The sequence below is a fragment of the Lissotriton helveticus genome, chromosome 11, assembly GCF_964261635.1.
Source record: "Lissotriton helveticus chromosome 11, aLisHel1.1, whole genome shotgun sequence".
Lineage (NCBI taxonomy): Eukaryota > Metazoa > Chordata > Amphibia > Caudata > Salamandridae > Lissotriton > Lissotriton helveticus.
In genome coordinates this window covers 1,021,201,335-1,021,223,055 of record NC_136072.1, presented here as the reverse complement: position 1 = coordinate 1,021,223,055, position 21,721 = coordinate 1,021,201,335, and the positions used below count along the sequence as shown (strand labels likewise).

Here is a 21,721-nt window from a genome sequence, read left to right as displayed (position 1 = left end):
TTTTGTTTTTGAAATGCATCCCATTTTCCTTTAAGGAAAATGGGCTGCATTTAAAAAAGAAATGATTTATTTAAAAGCAATCACAGACATGGTGGCCTGCTGACCCCAGCAGATCACCATCTCTGTGATTTTTGCGATTCCTAGGGGTCAAATTACGACTAATCTCATTATATATTCATGAGGTAGGTCATTTGCGATCCCCTAGGAATCACAAAAAGTGTTCAATGCGCTTCCATGCATTTCTTAATTGGGAATCACAAGGATTCACTATTAGGGAATCACAAAACGGTTGCTTCATGCATATGGCCCTAAATTCTAAATCACTCAAGCACATAAAAAAATCATTCTCTGGTGTATCCTCACTGCAATTAAAACATTAGTAGACCCCTTGAAGGTCAGAAAAGGTCTGGAGACCCACCTTTTCAAGTTAAACTTGTGTTGAGGTTTTTTCATTTAGAGTAAGAAGAAAAAGAAAGTTATATTGTCTCACTTTAACTCTTTGTAATAAGTTCATCATAGACGCCTACTCATATTAAAGGATATTGTTAAATTGTGTGAAGTGTGTAGTGTTTCAAAGGTGAGATGTCAATATGGATGTGATTCTGGAGGCAGGGACGAGACCCGGAGTGTATTTCCTTCTGGAATTGGGAACATAAGCAGTTCTTATCTTATCTTAAGCGGGATTTGTAAAGCGCACTGACACCATAAGTTTCCTGGCGCTGAAAGAAAGAATGCAGAGATTGCAGGGGGCGGGCTAACCAGTTTAAGTAAAAAGCCGGGTTTTCAAAAGTTTCCTAGTTAAAGAAGGAAGTTAGAAGAAGGAAGAAGGGACATTAATGGGGATTGTTAACATGGGGGAACCAGATGGTAAATGGCAAATAGTAGGTTAAGAGTAGGACAATGCATCCCATAGAAGCACTAAGTCAAGAGGATTCCCCAGATTATGTGTGGTTATAGAATGTGTATTGAAAAGTGAGTGATCAGATAAGAGCTGAGTGAGTAAGATTCTGTGTAATTGATTAGTGAGGTGTAGGTAAAGTTCCCAAGCATAATGTAGCAGTGTATGGAAAGGTCTCAAGGACATTAATGAGGTCATCAAAGAAAGACCCAGGAGTACCTGCAGTGCAATAGATGGCCACAATGTTGACAATATAAGAGGTTGGTGTTGATGATGATGAGGTTAAAGCTGAAATGGTCAAGAGTGCCTTGCAAATAAGAACTCCTCCTCCACCACCTTTGTGTTTGTTACAATGTGTGTGTAAGAAGGTCCACAAGTTAGTGTATAGAGATGCTGGTGTGGAAGAGTCATTTGGATTTAGCCAATTCTCTGTGATTACAAAAAAGAGCCTGTGCCCGACAAAGTAATGCTATAGGTCATAATTGTACACACTGTTTAACCATTCCCACGGTGATAAGAGAACTGAGAAGAGATCGTGTGCAGAAAGGTTTGTTTGACAATGTGAGATGGCAGTACTGCGAAAGCATGCGTTTTCTGTGGTTTGGTGATAGCAAGATAAAAAAAAGAGGATGAAGAAGGACAGGGGTACCATGATGGTTATTGAGGGGGAAGTAATAGGATTGGACTAGATAGTGTGAGTTAATGTAGCAGCTGTGGTATATTTAAGGATGGGTCTCCTCAGAGATGCTCTTAATTATTACAAAATAAGTATTAGTGGGGGTTCAGACTGCAGTATAGATGCTAAGCTAGTGCTCAGGCATGGTCCACACTGTCAGCAGGACCAGGATAGGTGAGAATTTCTCCGCCTGTTTTGGCGATAACTTAAGAAAGATACACATCTCTCTATCACCACAATCTTTGGTCAAGGATAATTGTGACACTACTCAGAAACCCAAATTCACTTGGTTGAACTTCAAAAATAGTGTCCTAATAAGAAATACCACCATGGCTAGCCCAAACCAGTCTCCCCTTTCCTTGAACTCATACTCCAAAAACTACTCAGACAGATTAGCCTCTGAGGTATACTCTTTTGGATGTTCCTTATCAAGGCTCAATTTTAAAATACATAGACAAACCTTTCCCTTACTAAAAACATTGAGCAGCCATTGTCCATTCTCTCCCACACCTCTTTGAGCAATTTACTAATGACATTGAAATGATAGCCCTGTTTTTTGCCGCTATCCAGCCACGGATGATGCTACATCAACTCAACACAACTTACTGAAACCAGAGTTTCTTCTGATCTTTCCGCCAATCTGCTCCATCTTGGACCACACCTACTTCAACAAATGCTCTTTGCTGAACTTTTAGCCCAATATTGTGAAATGTGTAAAAGACTGTGCTTCTTCTTGGATATCAAAGTGAACCTGCGAGCAAACAGTAATGCTTTGGTATGAGGTACACCTTCACCTCAACATCCTATGAAATATGAATTCCTCATCCAGGAAAATGGTTTCAACATTCCTATTCCGAGTTTACATGGGGCATATCTTGCATATTTGATTGCTTATTGCACAAAAATCCCCATGTCCTGGAATGTAGTAGGTACTTTTCCACAGTAACTATTGGCAGGTCTGACCTGCTGGAATTGATCTAGGGTAGTAGCAGGGGTGCAGTGCTTGCCTCAGTCCTTTAAATCCCCATACATGCAGTAACAGGTGTTACTGCACATATGGCAATTCTTCAGGGCACTTAATCAAAGCTGAGCTCTGCAATCTTATCAAGTTTTTAAATGTACACTGCTCATCACTCTTCTGTAAAGTAATGTAATGCTGTAAAACAATAAGTGGCTGATGGTAATTGCATTGTGAGCCATCTCCCCACGACCACACACTAGTAGAATGGTGACACAATTTCATTTCAGAAAGGAAAAGCCTGTTAGTGGCAGTAATGTATGCATCTTCTAATGAAGAAACACAAGTGCTGGCATTAAAATACCCAGAAGGGTTTGCAATTTGACAACACAGCTGTGCCTGCGCCATTTATCATTTGAAGAATCTCAAGTGTGAGAACACCCGGGTGCATCAGAAATGAGGAAAAATAACATCGAATCAATCCAGGGCTGCAGGCCTATTATCAAGTGCCAGTCTTGATCAGCAAATAGCATCTCCAGCGGTTTGACATTTCAGGGTACCAGCGGTGACAGCTGGAGAAGCATAAGTTACTCTGTTTTATGGCTACACATAATGAAGTGTCTCTAAATGAAACCACATCCTATAGTGTATGTACTGTCCATGCAACTGTACATTATCTTTGAGAAGAAGAGAGTAGGGACCTTTTGTTCTTGAAAGCAACCTTTGACGAGTTGTTACTTGGCTCATAGTGCCACTATTTTATTACTTTCCTTTATAGTCTTATGTGCTTACCTTTACCGTGCCGATTTCCACCTGCAAGCTTCTAAGGCCCAACAGGGCGTGGTCCAATGATCACAATGTAGCTGGACAAACAAGCCTTTTAGGATACTGGAAAGTGCATTGTGTTTGGGACCTGGCTGAGCAAGGCTTACATCACTCTTATGTCTGACATCTTTGCAAAGCATTACTAGTCTACATGCTGACCTTTGGAATACTCCAAAAGGGACATGCCTTGCCTTGCGAGTGCGCGCAGATTAAGGGGTTGTAGCATGTTTTTCCTGGGACTTCAGACGTGATGTGCTGAAGACTCACAGTTTCGGTACTCAACTTTATTTCTGGTTTAGAGACACCTTTAACTCAATTTAAAAAAATCATAAATAGAAAAAACATGTGTCTGTGTATATATATATATATATATATATATATATATATATATATATATATATATATATATATAAAATATATACCTGCTCGATGAAGCACTTTCATTGTTCTATTAGAACAATATGCAATGGTTACTTTTTCCGATTTCAAGTTTTTATTGCAAGCGTATGCCAGAAACTATTAGGCTTTTTAAACATCTTTTTAGTTTTTGTGGCGTATACTTCCAATAAACTTAGCAACAGAATGAACCATTTCGCTGGCCTGCCTAGGCATGATTATTTGGCTTTGCCTATGCTTGTTTGTCTTGTTTCGTAGTGCGCTCAGGCGGCCTCAGAGCATTGGGGAATGAAAGGAAGGGTAGGAAAAGACAGGGCTCTGACAGGTAATGTACAGGAATTTCACTAGTCTAACGACCATGTACAGAACAGATGGCTCCTCTGTTCGCTACATAATTAAATGGTCTGGGGTACACGGGTAGAGAATTTTAGTGGAAGGAATCGTGAAAAGGCAGACCCCAAACCCACAAAAATAAATCTCGGCCAGTAGATCACTATCAAGTTTTGGACTGCTAGTTGTAGGCACCTGATTGACTCGAAGAGCCATAGCACTTCAGTGAGTTAAAACAACACCTGACTATCCAGTGCTTTGTGGGTCAGTAACAGTATATCCAGGCAATATGTGGTTTGACCAGCAACCAATTAAGAGTTGTCATGGTCTGGAAGATTTCTTCAGGCCTCTTTGGACAGAAAAAAGAAATACACTAAACATGAAATGTAGAGCAGGTAGGACACTTCATGAAGATGATCGTATCTGTTTTCATCTATTCATTGCCTTCAGGAATAAAATAAGTGAAATTGTCATCCACGTGATGTCCATATTACTAACATTCTCCAATCCCTGCACAGCTGAAGAAGGTATTTTAGCTTTGTCTGTGGCAAGACACAGAGACCCTGCAGAACTAAATCCATTGCAAGCAATGTGAAGGGGCTTATTCATGCTTTGCCATTAACATGGTTTGTTCCACTGTTAATGCAAAGTGCACATCACTATACTCGCAATGGAGCAATAGTTCGGTGAGGGAAATCAGAATGTTTCACAGTTTCAAATATTTTGCACATCGTTTTAAGTCGGGATGGTTTTAATCTGGATTTGTTTACGAGTGACAGATAATAACAACATAATGCTCTATACTGCTCAAAGGGGCAGACCTCCAGTCAGCATAATACAAAACATGACAACATAAGTGTTCTTTGTGTCCATCCCATTTAGCTATTAGCTTAATGTTAGAGCCCCCTTTCAAGCGTTGGTTTCCTGGGTTGCCATTCATGTTTAGTTTAAGCCCATGGCATTTCGTGGTGTGTATACTTTTCAGAAACTTAACTTTGTTATTTTTTGTTTTGGCGTTGGCAGCATGGCTTTTATTATTTTTGTAAGTGATGCTCCTGCTTTGCTGGTTTGCTGTAGGGCACTTACGCCGTTGGGGGCTCTTTTCCACACAGAGTACAGTAAGAGCCCTTCTGAGCCCCTTTGTCTCCCCTAATGCAACTGTTGGGCTGCCCTCTGCACCAGAGAGCCCGGTGAGCACTCATGAGCCTTCACCATCTCCCATGATGCTGATGACAAGTAGCACACCCACCGAGCAACTCCGAGTCCCAGGGCACTTCCCCTGAGGCTGGCAAAGAAAACCGGTCTGGTTTATAACTGAATGTGCGAGCCAAATCCTGTCAGCATTACAGCAGTTATTAAAGGTTAAAGGTCCACATGCCAAGCTTTTGTGTAAAACCTAGCATGTTGTGTCAGGTTATTAGCACTACATTCCCACAATTAGACAGTACCATTTTTTTTGTCAAATCTGTTTTATTAGCATTTTCAAAAGATTACGTTACATATCACAGTATAGGCATTCTCAATGCAGGCACGATGGTATAGGCATAGTCGTCATCATACAAGCACGAGCACAACAAGCCATTATGCTATGTGAACAACATTCGAGGCGTGCAACAAGTAGGGCATGGGACATTCGCCCAAAGTTGGTTGAACCATGACGCTCTTGTCCAAGTGCATGCTTTGGACTGTACACAATAGCCAGTACGCTGGATTCTTGCCCAACTGCATGATTCAGGGAACCCCCCCCCCGACTTGAGCTTACAAACAGATGATGCGTTAACAAAGAGAAACTTTAACTGTAGCGGCAAAATAACATTTATTCTCCAACCCTCCTTCCACCCCTCTCCCCTTCTGTCCCCCTCCTCCCGGGCCTTCCAACCCCATCCCCGTCCTCAAAACATTTGCGCGCCCTCGGGCCTCAACTGCGTGCGCGTATTTGCCCCTGTCTCTCGTAGGAGCAAACCACTGTATATAGTGAACTACCTCGGCAGGAGAACGACCTGTGGTATGCCTCCATCCCCCTGCACGTCCCCTGGCCCCTCCGCACCATCCGTGTCTCCCTCACCAGCCAGCCGCTGCAGTGTAGTGAACATGTGCTCCCATCGTTCCGCTATGGGCTCCTTCCGGAGCCCCAACATCTCCTCCCTACATATGGCTGTCCACTCTGCCCGGGCCCACGCCCGTACACATGGCGGGTCACGTGCCTTCCACCTCCTTGTGAGGAGGCGCTTCTCCACCACCACCAGCCCCAGATCCAGAAAGCGGGACGCCACCTTGTCCTTGGAGGGTCTCCTGAAATGGTGCAAAATATACTCGGGCCAATCAAAGGGTATAGTGCGGTTTGTGACAATTAGGCAGTACCATAATAATTAATACAATTAACTTGGTAGTAATCAATTTTTAAATGTTTGGGACAATGCACCACTTATATGGGCAAACATTGGCAAAGCCATAGATCTCGCCTATGCAAACGCTAATGGCTTTGCCAATGTGTTTTAGCCATGTTGTACACCAACGTGCCTGAGGTTCAACATGACTAAAAGTTAACAGCGTAGAGGAGAGTGGCATAGAGTGCCATAAAGTGGAGTGGTGAAGAGTAGAGTAGATTTGCGAAGATTGCACTAGTGTCATGGAGTGTTATTGACTGGAGAGTTGTGGATGGGAGTAGAGTGGAATAAAGTGTTGTAGAGTGGAGTGGTTTGGAGTGAGGTAGAGTGAAGTAGAGTCGTAGAGTGAGGGTTTATGGAGCTGTATAGTGTAGTAGTCTTTTGGAGCAGCATAGAGTGGAGTGGCCTAGAGTGAAGTGACCTGGAGTGGTGTGGCATAGAGTGTAGTAGAGTGTAGTAGAGTAGACTCGGTAGAGTGTCAAAGTGGAGTGGCATAAAGTGGGGTCAAATAGTGTAATAGAGTGGAGGGGCGTGGCGTGGTGTAGAGTGGAGTAAAGTGTCCTAGAAAGGAATGGCGTGGAGTGGCATAGAGTGAAGTAGCACAGAGTGGAGCGGAGTGTGGTGGAGTGGTGTGGCGCAGAGTGGACTTAGAGTGGATTGCAGTGTCGTATAGTGGAGTGGCTTAGAGTGGAATACTGTGTGTTTGCCACTGCCATTAAAGACAACACTTTTTCTATTGAAATGACGAGGACATTTGCACATTCAGTTATACCGACAAATCTATACAGTTCACAAATAAAAATGTGTGGAGATAGCATCCCCTAGTGTACTGATTTGCTTTAATTGTATATAAATATTTGTTTCCACCTCAATTCTGAATTCCAAATAAATGTGACTCATTTGTACTTTCCTAATTCGGATGCATTCTGAAATATTGGTACAGTTAATTTACATACATTAAAATGTTATGTGCTAGAACAAAACATTTTTTTCCCAGTACCCAGCAAGATTGTCAAATAAATCCTCTCACTTTGAAGTAAGAGAAAGAAAAGTAAACACTAAGTTCCCCAGGAAGACAGAGCCTGACATTTGACCTCTGTCTCTAAACATACAGCAAATTTGACAGGATAAGAACACAATTTTAAAGTCTGTTTGCAGAAAGCAAGGACTTTTAGAGGAATACAATGAACCCTATTTAACAAGCGTTGCCCCATAGGAGGGATGAAGACATGCTGGACAGCCTAAAACAAATAAATCCAGAAAATAAAAAGCCAGAAAATGTGAGTTCCAAACCACAAAGTCAGTGTTAAGCAATGGGTGGAATGCATTCCCAGGGAAGCTTTCAGAAAGTCCACAGAAAGTCTTTTCACAACCAGACAGCTGTGCTGTCTGATAGCGTTCAACCTAAAAAAGCACACATGAATAGCTAGAAAATTACATAGATTTAATATTTATTATATACAGTGAAAGTTGAAATGACAGGGGCAGACAGTTTCCAGTCTTAAACCAGGCGCTCCAGTCATACAAACCATAGGAATGCAGTGGATCGAGTTAAGCACAAGTAGAGATAGACTGCTGCTCCTGAGATACTCCTATGATAGAAACAGAATACCTAAACATGTAAAGGACTGGTGTAAATTATACAGCCACCTGGAGCACTTGACTGCGACCGAAAAAGACATAGAGACCCTAGAAGATCAGATGCACAAGTGACCAACATTATAGTGCTTACATAGTGGAAGAAAAATACAGTAATTAATTGGGAAGGCAATTGCCTAACAGGACGGTGCTGAACAAGTAATTCTAATGAGAATGTGACCAAGATTTCATCACTGCACATGAGCGCAATGCTTTAAATAATCATCTGGATGAACCAAACACCCAATAGATACACCTCCATCACACGAACATTCTTGCTAACCTGTCAGCCGCAGATGATGTGCAATAAATAAGGAACCTATCTTGCCAGGAATTCTTCCTTCATCTAGAAGAACCTACTAACAATATAGGGGGGGGAGGGCTCTACTGGAAGTACACTGAGCAAGAGTGTACCCACCAGATTTCTAATGCACCTGGGGAGGTGATTATATTCATACCATAGATACCCACAGTAGGCAAAGAAGGTGATGGTACACCATGGGGCACACCCCTTCCATCTCTTACCTTGTGTCTGTGAAAACCTGGGATAGAAAGGGAAGACAAAGTAGGTCTCAGATTCAGGGACGGCTCCTCCACTAGGGCAGAGGAGCATCACCCCACTGCTTTCTTGCAGTGTGAGAAGCAGGAACATAAAATGGTAATAACTTTCAGTGATTACCATTTCATGTTTTGTTGCAGCCCGGCGGGCGGGGCTGCTCTGAGAGCAGGGCAGAGAAGGAGTGGTGTGCCTGTTTACACCAGAGTGCACAAAGACTGTTTGGTCGGCCCCGTGGGGCCACCCAAACCAGTCATGTGGACTCTGCCCTTCTCCATGCAATGGCCTCCCCATAAGCCCCTGGCTGGGCGGCGTACTAACCAATCACAACGCTGCTTGCAGCATTGTGATTGGCTTAGGGGAGGGAGCCTGGCTGCCTGCTTCTGTTTCCTGTTTCTGCTGGTGGCAGGACAGCCTGAGCAGAAAAGTTGCGGGACCCGGCCGATGGAAATGTATGTTTTTTTTTTATTATTATTAAATTAAACCCCAGCACGCAAGCCATACCAGCAGTGACTGCTCTGATTTATATCTGCCATTTTACCACCAGATGAAGATGCGGAAGTGGCCATTGCACTTATTTCTAGCATATTGGTATTGGAGCCCTTAGGCACTACAATCGTGTTATATTGGTGAATAGATTTATGTACTCATGAACAACTTCCAATGAACAACACACATATACACGGTAGAATCTGAGTTGGGTATGGTACCAAAATATTGTGGCTTAAATTTTGTCTGACAAAAATATTCTGTCCGAAATATCATTTACCAAAAAATGTGCCCACTTGAAGTTATAAACATGAAATCTGTACCCAGTGGAGCGAAGTTTTTGTAAATGATATTTAGGCCATAATGTTTATATCAGTAGTTGTTTCTGCTATGGGTATTCACCATACAGGCGTCTTTTACATCCTAACTCCAACTAAATCACTGGACAGCAGTGTGGTCGCTTCCTATTACATCATTTTGAACATATTCAGCGTTCGGATGTCCTCCCCAGTTACTAATGGCCTATGATTGGTTGAGCAACTCATCACTTAGTCTACAATATCTTTTATGTCAAGACATTTATGGAGTCTTGGTTCCATGTTACACAATCTTCACAGCACTGTTTTTTCTATAATGCAATCACTCTAAAATCCCTGGGGTTTCTAAGTACTTTAAATTACAGTGTCTGCCATACTTGAACTTCCTCGTGCTCTTGTCTTCCTGTATATTTAGCTCTACATTTAATGTTAACAGCAGTCTCTGAGCTTTTACTTTCGTTGCCAGTGAACAAAACAAGAATGGCACTGACTGAAAGATATATGGAATAATGTATCAGTCTCACCCTCTCAAATCTGTTTTCACGTTTGTTGCTCTATCAAGACCATTTTCGAATGAAACAGTAAAACATTTGTCATTGGAACAATACTGTACAATAGGATAGGAGTTGAAAAAGTAATACCACAAAAACGCAAGCTCGCCCACTTACTTACAGGTCCTCTTCAGTGCCTGCTTATACACAGACTAGGCCTTGAAGTCTCTTGCAAAAAACATGAAACTTCTGCCTTTGGCTGTGGACAATATTGTGACCATGTCCTACCGAAGTGCGATGAAGCAGGGACCCAGCCAGCACCTCAAACTCACCACCTGGTTTGCTAGGTCTACGGTGGCATATCACCCACTTATTGCCAAAACAGGAATCAGTAAGTCTACTTTCAGGTGCTTGCTTAGTGGTGTTGATGATGTTCGTATACATGAGTATCCCTGGAAGATGTGCATGCCAGTGGCTATGGCCTAGCATAGTGTCTGATCACTACCCTTTTGGTCCCGAGGGCACAGTCCTAGGAGGAGGCATTTTGGCTCTTAGGGTCATCCCCAAAAGGAGATCTATTTTGTTCCTGCTATACATTCCAGGGTTTCGGAGGTCCAGGCCTAGAGGGGCTCCCCAGCACCCATCCCACATGAATGTCTCACGCCGTGGCTTCTTTGAGGTGGTCTACTTCTGGGATAATTCCTTGTATACACATGTGACCTGACCTAAGGCAGACCTTCTTAGCTTATCCTGCTTTTCTGACCAGAGTGACTTTGGTGTGCTTTCACCCAGGTAAACTAACTATGGTTCATGGGGGGGCTCTAAAAAGTATGTTCCTAAAAAAACACAAATACATTAAAAAAAACTGTGCACCTATTGTAATCACTCTTAGCATACCCTGTCATCACACTTCACATACCTGCTATGAAAGGCAGTCCTATAGCAGCAATCAGTGTGAACAGACTCAAGTGAACCTTATTGGCTTGATGGGACACGTGGGCTAGTAGACAACGTGTTGACTGGGTCCACAAGAACTGGGCTCTAATATCATCTTGTCCAGTTTGCCATGCTGTGTGGTCCTTGGATAATTATTTCTCCCTGTGGCCCTGCTCCTACATCTAAAAATATTGTGAGTGCTAATAAAAACATGTATGCAATTATAAAGCTCTGTATAAATAGCTTAACATTTACACTCTCCTCTTTAAAATGTTACAGTTTAATACTATCTCCTAACAGAAAACCAAGGTAAGACCCAACTGGGAAAGATAAACTCTCAGAAAATGGTACTTCAATTTACATGCACGTTGTGCTTCATTGCATTATGTGGCTTAGATTAAATTAAATGTGTCTCAATACCAGTACTAGTGGCAAGGCCAAGATTGTTATGTGGCCACGCACAAGCCAAATAATCATTACATGTGTTGGGTCAGTGTTAGAAATGGGAGTCTCTAGTTCTCAGAGGTATGCACCTTGTCCAAGTAGGGACCCTTGCTTCTAGTCAGTATAAGGGAGTTACACACTTTAGATAACTCCTGCACACCCCCTTGGTAGCTTGGTAAAAGCAGACAGGCTTATCCCAAAGGCAATGTGTAAAGTATTTGCACCCAGACGCACAGTAACACAGTGAAACACTACAAATGTATACCAAACCAGTTTAGAAAAACAAAGTATATTTATTTAAACCAAACAAGACCAAAGCAACAAAAATGCAATATACGCAATTCAAAATATGACTTTTAAAAGGTTTCATGCAATTCTGTCAATAGAAATCTATGGATGCGTGATTTTACACAATGTACCTTTAGGTGCATCAAAATTCACAGGGCCAAACAGCCGCAGAGAAGGAACATCAAAAAACACAGAGATGCTTCAGTTCCTGAGTCCATGGGGAGACGATGTAACAATTCTGCGGCACACAGGAGAAATGATGTGTCAAATCCGAACTGTAGGGGAATGTGATGCATCGATTCCAAGATGTTTCTGGTCTGCGGGAGTGGCATCGGGGAAACTTGCCACACAGGTGTGATGTGTAGAAATCTAGGACACGGTGGAGGTCGATGCAGCGGCAAACAGGTACTGTATTGATTTCTCCAGCAGTGGTCCTCCGATGTGTCGATTCTTTCAGCTGCACAGCAGGGCCTATGTCGGAGTCAGTGGGGTGATCTCGGACATCGGAGGTCGGTGCACAGGTTGCGCAGTGGATTTTTCAGCTGCTGGCAGGTGCTGCGTTGATTCTTCGGCCACACATCGATGGAACATGGATGCTGTGTCAGAAAAACAGGCGGTGGAAATGTGATGCATCAATTTTCTTGGTTTCTACAAGTTTTTTCAGCTACCTCCTGAAACCCAGAACTGGAACAGGCACCTCCTGGCAAGTAAAAATTTCCAACAGTGCAGTTCAATTAAGCTGGTGGTGAAGTCTTTGTGTTCCTGAGACTTCCGAACAGGAAGCAAGCAGACACAAACCCTTAGAGATTCTTCACAAGCAGGTTTACAGCAAAGTTCCGTTCATTGTCCTCCCCTTCGCAGAAGCAGCAACTGCAGGCCAACCCAGCAAAGCAGCACACAGCAAAGGGGCAGTACTCCTTACAGCTCTTCAGCTCTTCTTCCCTGGCAGAGGATCCTGTTGATTCCAGAAGTAACATAAAGTCCTGGGATTTAATGTCCAATACCCATTTTGTCGTTGTTCTCTTTGTTTCAGAGTCTCCAAGCTCAGTACAAACCAGTTCTGTTCTCCCTGGGCCAGCTTGACAGCGAGGGGAGGGGGGTGGGGGGTGGAGTTGACAGCATTGTGCAAAGGAGACACAGCCTATTCAGGATCTAGTGAAAACTCTTCCCACCGCTCTCCATGGAAACCAGGTCTATTCAGCCTAGCGATGTGTCACCCAGGCAAGGCAGGTCGCACCTCAACCCGGTCTTGCCACTCCAAAAGCAGGCAGTGAAAACACAGGCAGAGGCACACTGAATGATAAAGCAAGAAAATGCCCACATTCTAAACAGGGTCAAGACTGATTAGCATATGGCTGGGTCCAAGTTGGGTGGCATTCTCAAAAACACAATTTAAATACCACCTTTACTAAAAGGTGTGTTAGTAAATTTTGATTTCAGAGTCTAAACTCCATTGCTCTATCTTGTCCCAATGTAAAGTTACGCTTGTAAGATGTTACATGGCAGCTCCCATCTTAACCTATGAGATAGACAGCCTTCAATAGTGCAAAATGTAATACACAGTATTTCACTATCAGTACATGTAACACATACCAGTACATGTCCTACCTTTCAAATAAAATGCACCCTTTCCTATGAGGGTACCTTGTGTCTACCTTAGGAGTACCTTAAATGTCAGAAAAGGGAAGGCTAAGGCCTGCTAATTGGGTGCACTGGGTCGACGTGGCAGTTTAAAACTGCATGTGCAGACACTACAGTGACAGGTCTCAGACACATTTACAGCGCTACTCGTGTAAGTGGCACAACCAGTGCTGAAGGCCACTAGTACCATTTGATTTACAGGCCCTGGCTCACACCTTGCACTTTACTAGGGACTTACAAGTATATCAAATATGCCAATCAAGGATAACCAATCATAATCACAATTTACACAGAGAGCATATGCACTTTAGCACTGATCCGCAGTAATAAAGTGCCCAGAGTCCTATAGCCAACAAAAACAGGGTCAGAAAAATAGGAGATAAAAGTAAAAAAAGCTTGGGAATAAACGTGCAAAAAGGGCCAGGTCTAACAGTCAGACTGGCCTATAGGGCAGTCTGGGAGTGCCCAATGGGCTGGTCTGAGAGGTCAGTATGTAGTCTATTTTTAAGTGGTTGTGAGCCAGTATTTTGGCTGGTTGTGGGCCAGTTTTATGGTCTTGCCGGCCCGTTTTTACTGATGATTTCTCTATTAAAACAAACATTGCATGCAGCAAGCTCCAATCCAGGCAGTCTTCCATACCTTGCAAATCACTAATACAACTTCAAATTGGCCCTAGTATGCAGACATGGGCCACTTTTTTATCTATCTGATTTGCCAAAGGGTCCACTTTTATTTTGGTGCCTGGGCCTATTTTCTGCACCATTCTGGCACACTGCATGTGTACTAGTGTGCCACTTTCATCAAAGTTACCATGCCAATGAATAAAGCTAACTATTTCTATGAAGTATAATTCTAAGTATCATCTTCTATGAATCCTACATGGCTGCAGGGGTATGCATGGAGACCTGAGCCTTGAAGACTGTGTTTTATATAGAATGTAGTGTAGGTAACCTTTTTATCTCTCACAAAATTGGATTCTGGATGTTGGCTGGAGGGCCAGACAGGTCAGGGCCAGCCAATGTCTTTAGTTTTTATAGCCAATTATCCTCACCCAGGCGTGTGTCTTGCACTAAGACCGATAGGTGGAAGGAGACAGAAAATAAAGACTCAAAGAAAAATCAATACTGACAAATGGTTTAGAGCAGTGAGCAACCAGTGGCCGTACAAGTGGAAGATCAGAGCCCTGAGCACTGCAAGCAAACAGCCTTCAAAAAGAAAGGATGCAGGAGAGCCCATGTAGTGAGGGTACCAGATATTCTGTGCATTATCAAGTAGATTTTTGGAGCGGAGGGGGGCTTTTTTTAGTTGCGATATCGCCCCCTGTAACAAAAGCAGCAGCAGTGTCCCCCCCTCCTCCCACCTCCCCTACTTGTCTAACTTAATAGCCAGAGCTGGTTTGCATTTTCAGTCCCGCCATGATGAAGTATGCCACCTAAGGGGTGGGTGAGGGTTTTCGTTTTAACACAATAATACTTCTGGAGCCATTGAAATAAAGTTCCCGTCATTTTGCCACTGGTGTATTCAGACTTTGAGTATCTTGTGTACTTTAAGATTGTTCAAGTAACAGGCTTCAATTTGTTCATGTTGAGACTTCTGCCCATGCACAGTCATGTTCGTCTGGTGGTGTTGGATTGGTTGAAATAAATGTACTATCCTAATGCATTTTGGGACATGTAGTCTGGATGAGCTTCTATTTAAATAATTCCAGTTATACATCTTTTACCAATGATTGTAACAGAAAGACCCAGGACTGGAAGCATGGAGTACAGGACAGGTGGAGTGGGAGGGGGGGGGGGCAACCCTAGATCCATGCCAGCCTCAGAGGGCTGGTGCCAAGTTTATGAGATATACAGAAAAAACACCTTCCTTGTCTCACATTAAATTTTAATTCTCCATTGATAATGTCAACTTGGAGAACAAGAGCTTTGGGGAAGTGTGTAATTCATACTTGTTCTAATCATTCAAGGAAACTGGCTTTAATGCACAATGGCAGTAAAACATTAACTCTGTTTTTCCTTGTTTGTTCACATACATGTACAAAATCAGAAAATGCATATGACCAAACGGACCATGCAAATGATGGAAAATGACTGTGATGGTCTCACTAGAATTGAGAGCATTTCTCAGCTAGCTAGAGTAGCTCAAAGGGCCATTTATTTGAACTATTATCAGTGTAATGCAGAAGAAAGAAAAATGCTCATGTGAGCTTCATGCAAAGAGAGTTCTGGTTAAATGGTATGTCCTGTATATGTCTTTTTTTCTACAGGCAAACAAACTGCGCACAAAAACCCTGCGGAACACGCGGAACCCCATATGGAATGAGGCACTTGTGTATCATGGCATCACAGAGGAAGACATGACGCGGAAGACATTAAGGTAAGTGAACAGCTCCTTCCAAACATGCACTTATTCTTAGATGTCATGTATAGAAGGACAGTCACTAGAGGAAAACGATTCATAGAAGTAGGACATGCACTGCAGTACTGTTACATTGACACACTGGACATGAGTGAACATGTGCATTTTACGTCTGAAAAACAAGATCATTGAAAAAAGGAGGAGTAAGGCAAACCGCTTTACGGAAGACCACCCTAAGGCTGGCAGGTCTAACAGAAACTCATCAGCCACATTTAGCAGAGGTTTAAGTCACATTTAGTCACAGTAACAGTAGGTAGATGCTTTGTGCAAAGTAGTAAAGATACATTAGCAAGTGGTGGAAGTAGCTGAAATGGTCTAGGAGGGAGTAGAGATATAGTAGCACACACATTATATAATTGAGATACAATAACAACTACAATAAGTATGCACATTCATCAAACAAGTATAGCTTTAAAACTCGCAAAAAAAAAACCTTATCACGCCCCATCTGTGGAAATGCTCCTAAAATATGGAACTCCATCCCAGTTCATATCAGGACCAACCCCTCCTTCATGAACTTCAAAAGACAGCTCAAAGACCTCCTCCTTAACAGAACTCATCCAACTGGATTGCTTCCACCCAACGAGACAGAGTTCCTCTGCCACAGAAATCTCGTCCAGCGGATAGTAAAGCTATCTCAATAAGAAGGCATTTACATCTCCTGCCTTTTTGATTCGCTTCTATGATCCCCTCCAGGCCTTAACAAGATTTGACAGGAGATAATGCTGTTTATTGAAATAATGTGTGTCTGGTTTCATCATGATAAATGTTGTAAAGCGCTCGGACACCTTCAGGTCTGATCAGGGCTATATAAGACTCTTAAAAAAATAAATATAGCATGCAGTCACTGTGGGGATGGGAAAGTATAAGAGGCCCAGTTAGTGTCATAACAAATAATTCAAGGCACAATAGCAAACACAACAGAGAGCAGAGGAGAGACACATAAGACTCCATATTGAGATGGTTCAAAGAGCACATTAACATCTGTGGAGGTGGGAACTATTCTCAAAGGCTGGAAGCTTATGTTTCTCAGAAGATAGCCCAGGTCTAGCCATTTTAATAGTAGAATACCAAAGGAACTATCATTGCTTGTAATACTTGTTTATGTTATACATTTTAGGATTTCAGTATGTGATGAAGACAAGTTTGGTCACAATGAATTCATTGGTGAGACAAGATTTTCCCTGAAAAAACTTAAACCGAATGTAAAGAAGAACTTTAGCGTTTGCCTGGAGAGAGTGGTGCCGGTGAGTCTGCCATTGCCTTTGCTGGCACAGACATTATATATTGCTGTGTTCCATGCAGTTTAAAGCCATTCACAGCCAATGTTGGCATCAATATTTAAGAAACACATTTTTCATGAACATATGTGTACACATAGAGTGGCTTATTTCTAAAAGAGTGAATAGTCAAATGATAGCAATTCGTGAGGTCTTAATCTCAGTATGTTAGGCCATGAGGCCATATACTGCCGGTAGAGTTTTTCTTATGGGATTGTAATACAACTTTGGCCAACTCAAAACAAATCGAAACATACCTCACATTAATCACTAATTATATAGAGAATAATGTGCCCTCAGTTGTTCTATATGAGCATATTAAAGGTTACAGTGCAGGGCTGGGCCATATAAATAAATCATGTGGTTATATACTGAGAGATCTATACCTATCCAGGGCATACCAGTGACTTAAAATGCCCATGCAATATGCTTAATTTGATGCATTATTTTGTACAGTATCAAAATGACATAGCACAGGATGTAAAATAACTTACATTTAACGACTCAATGGATCTGTGTTAACAACTAGTATGTAAACAAAAAGAGTTTGAGTCGATTCTGCATTCGTGTAATTTTAGTGCTATAAATTGCAATTATTTAAAATGTAAAGTTCACCACATAACCATTATCTAATCGAGCAGCGCCGTAATCTTTGTCAGCACAATTTAGCACAGCGATTGTTTTATACAACCACTGTTGAGCTTCCAACTACGGAAAAAATGTGTCCCTTCTGATGTTATTTTTTCAATTCATTAAAAATTGTGTTTGAGGCATTTTAAGGCTTCATTTCTGAATAACAGGCAACTTGTTAGTTTATCTGAAACTGAAAACGATCAATTGAAAACAGTAGAAGCAGTTTTCAACTTTGTTCCTTATTAGCTTTTTGGGATGTGATGCTACACAAGATTTAGTGGAAAATGTTTATGGTTGAGAAGAAGTGGCGGGGTGTCTTGTTACAAACAATCATCAAATTGGGCGACCATGTGTCTATGTATCTAGATTTGTGTTGAGAAAACATTTGAAATAGTATTGCGGGTTGCAAATTGCTGTGGCCTGAAACTGCAGGGAGTCGATGGTGGTAGCTTAACATCAATATGCTTTTTAACATCACGTTTTTGGGTAGTTGTGTTTGGAGTCTCATAGGGATTCATAGTTTTCGATTTAGTTAATCATACTTCACATTTTTTTAATTCCACTTTTGATGTAACAACACCACTATGATCATTTACGAACACCATTAGTTTGCCATTTTAACTAGAGGGGGCATTCCTGTGTAAAACACATAGTCTGTGTTGATGTTTTTAGGCCTAATGTTAGTCAAAGGTACAAAGGTAGTTTATTGTGATGATTATTTAAAATCTTACAACATTTCGAACTAAAAGAAAATTTAAAAGTTATGTTCCAGATTAGAATCATATAAAATGGCATTAAATATCCTTTACAACCAATTAAGTATTTACAATAGTTACATCTCTGGGTTTCTTTTTAGCTAACAGTAGGAACTTTACAAAGGAGGAGTTTAAAATGATATCATTAGGAATCATACATTTAATCACGGCCTGCCTACATGACCGTATGCCTCGTGAGTTGAGATGATTTTTTAGTAATGTTTTTCTCTCTTGGAGGAGTTCGGGACAAATACACAGAAGTTGTTGAATGTCTTCCTCACCTCTATTGCATAGTCTGCATTTCGTTTGGGTTACTTGAAATTGTTGATTGGTTAGACCAAACTCCAAACTTACTTGCGCCGGGGAAGCGTTCGCTGGGAGGTGAAATAACACTCGGTATATTCTGGTTATGATTTTGTTCAGAATATCACTGTCTTTACCCATTAAGGCTTCGCTACCATAAGCGATAGTGGGTTGGAGTTTTGCACCGACAATGCTCAGGAGAGGTCCATACGACAGGGTAGGAAGCGACTTCTGCACAGTTCTAAATGCAGCCGCTAGTGAGTTTGCTTTTCTTTGAGCATCACTTTTATGTAGCTGGTAGTTGCCCCTAGAATCGAATTATACTCCCAGGTATTTATAGACCTCAACTTGTTCAAGCTCAGTTTTGTCCATGAACCATTGGCTTTTGTGATTCGGCTTAACGTTTTTGGCCACTACCATAATCTTGGTTTTGGTCTCGTTTATAACCATTCTGTTCTCTTTACAATAGGTATAGGTCCTTTTCATTAAGCGCTGTAAGCCCACTTTTGTGTGGCTTATAAGTATGATGTCGTCCGCATACATCAGACATGTGAGCCGCTTGTCAGCTAGTTTCGGGGGGTGCGCGTTTTCCTCATCCAATATTCCTGGTAGGTCTGCAAGAAACAAATTAAAGAGAAGGGGGCTAAAACACAACCTTGCTTCAGACCTTCGTTAGCTGGGATCTCCCGGGATAGTGTTTGACCGTCCCCCATCCTCACACTCACCCATGTCTCTGAGTATAAGAGGCAAATTAGATTAAGTAGGGGGACTGGAATTTTCATTTTTTCGAATTTTTTCCAGAGTAGTTTACGATTGACGCAGTCGAACGCGGATTTAAAATCAATAAAACAAAAATCGAGGGGTTGCTTTGATCTTAATGATTTGTTTATAAGTAGGGCGAGAACCAGTATGTTAGTAGGAGTTCCTAATCCTTGTATAAAACCAGTTTGGTTAAAGGGCATTATTTTTGCTTCCGTCACCCAGGCAGTTAATTTCGTCAATATTATTCTGGCGAATAACTTGGCATCAGTATCTTGCAATGTAATAAGTCTATAATTTTCTGGCATTGCCCAACTTCCTTTTTTAAAGATTGGAATAATTAAGGATCCACGCCATGACTTGGGTACCGTTCCTGTCCGAGCGACTTCTATATACAATTTCTCTAGATAAGTCGCCCATAATTCCGTGTTTTCTTTGAAGAGCGCACACGGTATCCCGTTTGGTCCAGGTGCACCGTTCTTCTGTTGTTTTATGACTTTAATGATCTCTTCTTTTTCTGTATGGAATTGTGTATCCATGTCATCCTCATGATAAGTAAAGACATTCTCTTTATGAGATTTAAGCCCTTGGTGGATTTCCAGAGAGGTTGCCTGTAGGGGGTCTTGATTCAAATGGTTCCTCAAGAACTTGTACCATTCATGCTCCGTTATAGGAGATGAGGCAACATGCTTGTTGGGTCTTGCAAGACCATTAATGAGGTACCAGAAGTCTCTTGAGTTCTTCTTATTACTTGTGAAGAATATTTTTGCCCAGATTGCTTGCTTTGCTTTGTTTTTCTCGCCCCATATCAATTTTTTCAAATTATGATTTACTAACTTTAACTTTCCTGTGATTTCCGCGTTTACCCTCAGTTTCTTAGTCAGTCTGATAGTCCTATTTCGTTCTGTTTTCAATACCATAATTGTATGAGGTAGGTTTAGATTACCCGTATTTTCCTTTTTGGGGGCGTTTCCATTTTTTAGCCTATTTATTTTAGTTTGACCTTCTGTTGTAGTCAACGTCTCAATCAGATTTTCCCATTGCTCAATTACTGTTTTTAATGTAGTAACTTTCAGGCATTTATCCAAGATTTTTTCCACTTGATCATTCATTTCCTCTTTGTTTCTACTGTTCCAGGTCAGCTTTTTATAGTTGATAGTGCCAATGTGCCCTTGGACCGTCTGATAGGCTTTTTTCATAGCTATTCCAGTATCCATTAGTATTAACTGTTGGGCATGGTCACTTTCAATTACTTTATTTAGTTGGTATGAGATGATATTATGGAACATATGTAGTGTTGTCATGGTGTAATCAATCCTCGAGTTTACATTGTGCCCGAAGTAGCTGTATCTTGGTGGGACATCCGTTTTTATTCTCCCATTAAGTATTCGAAGTCCCATTGCTTCCATATCCTTTACGAATTTCTGACCTGTTTTATTTGTGGTGCTGTTGTTATCGGTCCCTATGACCTGTTCAGGAATTAGCCATTGGTGGTTATGGAGTAACGTGATCTCATCACGTGGGTGAGATGACAGTAAGTTAAGGTTGAAATCGCCGGTTATCAGAAAATCTGCTTTCGGATCCTCTTAACATTTTATCGATTAGAACGTTGTTTAGGGTTCCACATGTTGACTCCCTACTCTTGTTGGTTGGCAAAATGTAAACCATAGTCAGGTATAGCGTTCTAGGATTTTGTGAGATTGATTTGAAACTAAGTTTAACCATCAAAATATTTGAGTCTTCTAGCTTCACTTGCTCATGGTCAGTTTGCAATGCATTGGAAATAAATATTGCCTGCCCTCCACTGGCTCTCCTGAACCTCTGCTCTTTCTTTGCATTTTCGTATAGCCGGCATAACCATGTAGCATAAATGGATTAAGTTCCCAGGTTTCCTGCAAAGCTACAATGTCTGGATTTCCCGCTATAGAGTCAATTTGTGCATTATTGATTTTCCCCCTCAAACCATTGATGTTCCACGACAATAGACTTATTCTTTCTTTAACTTCACTATTATCGCCTATTAGTGTTGGATTGCCATATCATTGTGTCTGATTATTATGGAGTGCCATGTTAATCCATTTATCGTTTAATTCTAGGTTTCTTTCTGCCGCGTTTTGGAAGGTGGGGCATACCTTTTTTACCGGTGATCTGCCAAGTGCGTTTTTTAAGACTGATATTGACTTTGGTCCTACCAATTTATTTTTTGGTGATGTATCAATTTCTTTAAATGGGGTAGGGTAGACCTCTGGGGTTTGTTTAGTTAGCATTATGCCCCAGGATTTAAATGTCGCCTGCTCCTTCAA

At 41.6% G+C, this 21,721-nt stretch overlaps 1 protein-coding gene across 1 annotated transcript in view; it reads left to right on the top strand.

Annotated features, from left to right (window-relative positions):
- RPH3A (rabphilin 3A) overlaps positions 1–21,721 on the top strand; it is a 1,088,002-nt gene that overhangs the window by 941,388 nt on the left and 124,893 nt on the right. The window contains exons 14-15 of the mRNA XM_078667417.1: positions 15,537–15,646; positions 16,809–16,935. Of these exons, the coding sequence (XP_078523543.1) occupies positions 15,537–15,646; positions 16,809–16,935 (237 nt within the window). The remainder of the gene's footprint in view (positions 1–15,536; positions 15,647–16,808; positions 16,936–21,721) is intronic.